The 6,269-nt window shown below is 60.8% G+C and overlaps 1 protein-coding gene across 1 annotated transcript; it reads right to left on the bottom strand.

Moving 5' to 3' along the window:
• Positions 1-242: 242 nt before the first annotated feature.
• On the bottom strand, positions 243-3,911 carry LOC101950856 (protein S100-A16-like). The gene is made up of 4 exons (XM_065563196.1): positions 3,770-3,911; positions 2,907-2,979; positions 2,233-2,402; positions 243-920 (listed from the first exon to the last, which is right to left on the bottom strand). The coding sequence occupies exons 2-4, from the start codon at positions 2,947-2,949 to the stop codon at positions 780-782; spliced, it is 354 nt and encodes a 117-aa protein (XP_065419268.1). The 5' UTR covers positions 2,950-2,979; positions 3,770-3,911; the 3' UTR covers positions 243-779.
• Between the last annotated feature and the right edge of the window lie 2,358 nt (positions 3,912-6,269).

Here is a 6,269-nt window from a genome sequence, read left to right as displayed (position 1 = left end):
GCGGATGGCAGTGTGGAGGAGGGGAGGATGCTGGGGGGGAGGATGTCAGGGCAGCTGAGAAGGTCCCAGAACTTTTCATCAGAACTTGGCCTGTCCACGTCCCTCCTGCAGTGTGACAATGATGTGCCCAGCCTGGGAGCGCCCCACTGCCCTCTGCTGGCTGTGCGCTGTACTGCGCGTCCACTCATCAGAACCGACCCATCCAATCTGGCCTGCAGTAAGAAGAGAGACGTGGCCGGAGCTCAGAGCGGACTCTTTATTCAAGTCACATTACCAAGTGATAGTGGGTGGCGCTGGGAGAGCAGGTTGTAAGGGGTGGGGGAGAGATCCCAGCAACGGGGAAGGGATCGGCGTGGGAGCCCAGCCAATGGAGGGATGGGTGGGGTGGGGTGGGGGTCCCATGCCATGGCTCGGCTGGAGGAGGGCGTGCAATGGCGAGGGATCCTGGCAGCAGGGGAGGTGGGTGACATGGGAAGCAGAGGCCAGGGTGAATTCGGGGTGTAGGGGGTGACTCTCAGCAGTGGGGGAGTTAGACGGCATGGAGAGCAAAGGCTGAGGGGTGATCAGGGTGGGATCCTGAGTGGGGGTAGGGGGAGCCGCATGAGATGTGCAGAACAGTGGTGGGGGTGTGGGAATCCCAGCAGGCAGATTAAGGTCACTGGGTTTACAAGGGTGGGGGAGGTGCAGATTTGCTTTCAGTCTTTAAGGCAAAGGATTTGGAAGCCTTTCCCGATGCGGCGCATGCCTCAGTTTCCCCACCAGACACAGCTCTCTGGTCACTACTCGTTATAATCGCGGTGCCGGATCACTTGGCAAATCCAGGCGATGAGCTGCCAGTACTCGTCGAAGGAGATTTTCTGGTCTTTGTTGGCATCTAACTTCTCAAACGTGCGCGTCACGGCCGCCTTGACCTCTGTGTTCTAAAACCAAAGAAACAGGGAGTCAGCGCTTGGGGAAGCATCTGGCACGGGGATCAGTAACAGGCTCTACGGTTGGGGGGCAGGGCTGGTGCAAGGATGTTTCACGCCCTAGGCGAAACTTCCAACTTGCGCCCTCCCCACCCCCATGCCCCCGCCCTGAGGTGCCCCCTCATGGCAGCTCCCCCCCCTGCCTTGAGGTGCTTCCCCTGCGGCAGCTCCCCACCCTCCGCCCTGAGGCACCCCCCCCGCCCCAGCTCACCCCTGCCCCGCCTCCTCCCCGAGCACACCATCTCTGCTTCACTTCTCCCGCCTTCCAGGCTTGCGGCGCCTAAGCTGATTGGCGCCGCAAGCCTGGGAGGCAGGAGAAGTGAAGCAGCCACGGCGTGCTTGGGGAGGAGGCGGGGCACGGGTGAGCTGGGGCGGGGAGTTCCCCTGTGTGCTGCCCCCCCCCACCCCTTGCTGCAGGCGGCCCTCCCCGCGCTTCCCTGCCCCAGCTCCCTCCGCCTAAATGCTGGCGGCGACTGGGGTGGCCGAAGATCTGGCCACCGTGGTCGCTGCCGAAGAAAATGGCGCCCCCCCAAATCCTAGCGCCCTAGGCGACCGCAGCCTGGCTCGCTTCCCGGCCTGGCTAAATGGTTTCACCAGCCTTGCTGGGGAGAGGGAGGGGAATGCAATACCACCCCCTGCTGGCAGGGATCGGCCTAGCAGGGCTCCCCAGGCACACAGACGTTTGTATAAAAGAGAGGTGAGATACAAGCTCGAAGCCCATTGGCAGAGCTGTGAGGGTTGTGGGGAGCCAGAGCTGGTGTAGCAGGGGTCAGTGGGTCAGGATTTAGTGGCATTGGCAGAGCTGGGGGGAGGGGAGCCACGTCCTGGGTTAGCAGGGGGCTGTGGGTCGGGATTGATGGGCTCCGGGGGAGTTCTGGGGGTGGGGGAGGCAGGGCTGGGTTAGCAGGGGGCTGTGGGTCGGGATTGATGGGCTCTGGGGGTGGGGGAGCCAGGGCTGGGTTAGCAGGGGGCTGTGGGTTGGGATTGATGGGCTCTGGGGGTGGGGGAGGCAGGGCTGGGCTAGCAGGGGGCTGCAGGTCGGGATTGATGGGCTCCGGGGGAGTTCTGGGGGTGGGGGAGGCAGGGCTGGGTTAGCAGGGGGCTGCAGGTCGGGATTGAGGGGCACCGGCAGAGCTGGGGGAGCCCCAGGGCTGGGATAGCAGGAGGCTGGCGGGCAGGGCTGAGGGGTATCAGCAAATCCATTGGCTAGCAGTCAGTGGTTGATGGCTCTGGTCGCCTTGGGGTGCCAGTAGCCGGGTCTCACCGTGAGCTGATGGCTCAGTTCGTTGCTGAGCAGGTTCTGGAAAGCCGCCTGGTCCAGCGCCTTCGCTCCAGGCGGGCCCTCGGCGTATCTGTAGAAGCTGTCCACAATCACACAGAGGCCCTGTTCCAGCTCAGACCCCTCCCCGGCCGTCTCAGCCGGCTTCCTTCCACCTCCAAAGCAAAGGCAGATATCGTTGGTATGGGCCCACCAGCCCCAGAGACCTCAGCTAGGAGCCCATGTGCTGGGAAGACGGGAATACCTGCTGCTGGGGCCACCAGACCTGCTGCAGTCTGGGGGATGGAGGGATGGATGACTGTAAAACGGAGGAAACAGACCTCCCCTTGTCTGGTTAGATGGTAACTCCTTGGGGCAGGGACTGTCTCTCACTGTGTCTGTGCAGCGCCCGGCTCAACGGGGCCCTGATTTCAGTTGGGTCACTTAGCTATTTCTCTAATACAAATATAATAGCAAGTGGTAGGTGAGGGTGCCGGCAGCTGATGGGTTCTGGGTGAGTCTGATGGATTCGGGGTATAGGGGGAGGGTGCAGAGAAAATGATGCATTACATTGAAGAAAGACCCTAGGACTTGGGCCATTGTTATTGGCTGATGTAGTGAAGGCTCCGTGCAGAACCAGGGCCCAGAATGGCCAGGTTCGTTAATGCCGCGTCTCTTACCGCTCCTCTCCCCCGACGGCTCCGGCTGCAAACTCTGCCCCATGGGCCCGCCGGGGAAAGTGCTCCTGGTTTGCTAGAGAGACCAGAATTGGGCGTGAGCGCCATGACCACTGCTCAGCAAAGAGCTCTTTACTGCTACGGACTCAGGGCGAGGATGGGACGGGACAGGAAAGAGCAGCGCAGGGGGGCTGAATTTCAATGGGAGGGGATCGGTCACTGGTTAGACGGTAGCAGTTGGACATCCTCTTCCCCGGCAAGCTACGACAGCCCAAGGGCTGGAGCCCCCTTCAAATCCCGTTTGCGTCCAACGCAGGTGCATGGGATGGCTAGATAAGGTGCATCAAAGCCGCCCTTCTAGCCCTGCCCCCAGCCTGCGTCCAAAGAACTGCCCTGTGCCCCGCGATCCATGGAAAGGCTGGAAGGTTTGTGTCCGTGAGATCCCAACTCTGGGCCCCCGGCCCGTCTCTGGCGGCGTGTGAAGCAGGGTCGCGTTCTCCAGGCCAGCTCTGATGCCGAGAAACCAGCCGTGGTCACGCAGAGATTACAAGGATGTCTCCGCTGCAATCAAACCCCGGGGGCTGGGCCGTGGCTGATGACTCCAGCTTGGGCTGCGGGGTTAGAGAATTGCCGGGTGGCTACTTGGGCGCAGCGGGGGAGGGGCTCAGAGTCCGGGATCCAGAGTGAGCCGCAGCGTCCGCACTGCAGTTGAATAGCCCTGCGGCCGCTGACAGGTCTCTCTGGGCCAGGGTCTGGGCTAGACGCTGGCAATGCTCAAAGGGCTGGGAAAACAGGCCCTGGCTCTTCCCACTGTCCGCAAACTGCCCGGGGTCCTGGTGACTGGGGTCCCAGCTGGGCTCACTCACCTGGGGCGGGGGCTGCTGCTCCCAGGGACCGGGAAAGTCCGAGATCCGAGCGAGCCACAAGCAGAGGCCGGGTGTGGGGCAGGGCGCCGGGGGCTATTTCTGGGACAGTGCCTCCTCTGGGATGAGACAGCTGGTCCTGGAGTGGCAGGTGGCAGGTGACGGGGACTGGGCTGCCGGGGAGGAGTCTGGGCACCGACACAGGAACGGAGACGCAGGCCTGCTCTGACTCAGCTAAAGCCGGGGGACGGGGGCTGATCTGAACCCTGCCCGCCCAGCAGGGTCCATGGTCGGTGACAGTGGGAATAGAGCTGGGGAAAGGAGGGAAGCCTACTGGGACCCAGGCAGAGCCAGAGGGACTCCTAAATCACAACAGAGCCTCTGGGGGTTTGTCTAAATGCATTGTAAACCCGTGTCTGTGGGATCCGGACTTGAGCATCCACTCTGCATTGTAAACCCGGATCTGGTCTGTGGGACCCGAACTGGAGCATTCACATTGCATTGTAAACCCGGATCTGGTCTGTGGGACCCGAACTGGAGCATCCACACTGCATTGTAAACCTGGATCTGGTCTGTGGGACCCGAACTGGAGCATCCACACTGCAATTGTAAACCCAGATCTGGTCTGTGGGACCCGAACTGGAGCATCCACACTGCATTGTAAACCTGGATCTGGTCTGTGGGACCCGAACTGGAGCATCCACACTGCAATTGTAAACCCGGATCTGGTCTGTGGGACCCGAACTGGAGCATCCACACTGCATTGTAAATCCGGATCTGGTCTGTGGGACCCGAACTGGAGCATCCACACTGCATTGTAAACCCGGATCTGGTCTGTGGGACCCGAACTGGAGCATTCACATTGCATTGTAAACCCGGATCTGGTCTGTGGGACCCGAACTGGAGCATCCACACTGCATTGTAAACCCGGATCTGGTCTGTGGGACCCAGCCTTGTGGACATGGTGTTTCCAAGCCTGTGCTTGCAATGTGAACCTGGGCTGACAGCTGCTGGCCCCGGGTCTCACAGCCATGCTAGCCCATCCGTACTGCACCACACAGACCTTCTGACTCCGGTCTGTGGCTTGAACTGCATCCACACTGCAAAAATGACAGGGGCTCAGACACCCTTGAACAAGGAATGTAGGCCACGCTGACAGGACGGGGGACTTTATCCTGGGAAGCAGCGACAGATAATGGTGGCAGCTAATGAGCTGGACGTGAGCTCCCAGTGCGATGCGGTGAGCAGAGGAGCTAATGTGCTCCTGGGCTGTATAAACAGGGGATCTCGAGTAGGAGGCAGGAGGTTATTTTAGGTCTGGATTTCGCCCTGCTGCGACCGCGGCTGGGATTCTGTCCTGGTGCCCACGGTGCCAGAAGGATGTTGATAAATTGCAGAGGGCTCAGAAGAGCCACGAGAAGGATTAAAGGATTGGAAAACCTGCCGTATAGTGCTAGACTCCCGGAGCTCAAACTATTTAGCTTAACAAAGAGAAGGTGAAGGAGTGAGTTGATCACAGTCTGTCAGTACCTCTATGGGGAACAAATATTTAACAATGGGCTCTTCAATCCAGCCCACCTGAGCCTCATCAACGGCCTCTCCTGGGGCCTGAGACAGGGCAGCTGGTCCCAGAGGGGAACAGCGAGAGGAAGCTGTGGCAGGGGCTGCAGAGAGCAGGAGGTTCTTGACCAAGGAGTTGGGCCGGGAAGATGGAGCCAGAGGGCGGAGCAGCAGGGGGGGTTGGGCCAGGAACATGGAGCCAGAGGGTGGAGCAGCAGGGGGGTTGGGCAGGGAAGATGGAGCCAGAGGATGGAGCAGCAGGGGGGTTGGGCAGGGAAGATGGAGCCAGAGGGTGGAGCAGCAGGGGGGGTTGGGCTGGGAAGATGGAGCCAGAGGGCAGAGCAGCACGGGGGTTGGGCTGGGAAGATGGAGCCAGAGGGCGGAGCAGCAGGGCGGTTGGGCAGGGAAGATGGAGCCAGAGGGCGGAGCAGCAGGGCGGTTGGGCAGGGAAGATGGAGCCAGAGGGCGGAGCAGCAGGGGCGGTTGGGCAGGGAAGATGGAGCCAGAGGGCAGAGCAGCGGAGGTGGGGGGGGGGGTTGGGCTGGGAAGATGGAGCCAGAGGGCGGAGCAGCAGGGGGGGTTGGACTGGGAAGATGGAGCCAGAGGGCGGAGCAGCGGGAGGGGGGATTGGGCCAGGAAGATGGAGCCAGAGGGCGGAGCGCTAGGGGAGCAGCATAGGACTTGCCTGCTGACCTCTCAAAGCCAGAGACTAGTTGACCCTGGGAGAGAGCTAGATTCTGTCCTAGAGAAGAAAGGGCACCAGGTAGAAAGACGGGGTTGGTCTCTGCTGGGAAGAGCCGGAGATTCCCTTGGGTTCTAGTATAGACCAAAGTGATTGTTAAATGCATCAGTGTGAATTTGGTGTTTAAACGTCATGAAAACGAAGGGGATGCTGCGTGCACTGTGTTTACTTCCCTGTATCCTGATGGACTGTAATGGCGCA

The sequence above is a fragment of the Chrysemys picta genome, chromosome 12 (assembly GCF_011386835.1).
Source record: "Chrysemys picta bellii isolate R12L10 chromosome 12, ASM1138683v2, whole genome shotgun sequence".
Lineage (NCBI taxonomy): Eukaryota > Metazoa > Chordata > Testudines > Emydidae > Chrysemys > Chrysemys picta.
Note: the sequence above shows the minus strand (reverse complement) of the source record. Positions and strands in the feature narration are given on the sequence as shown.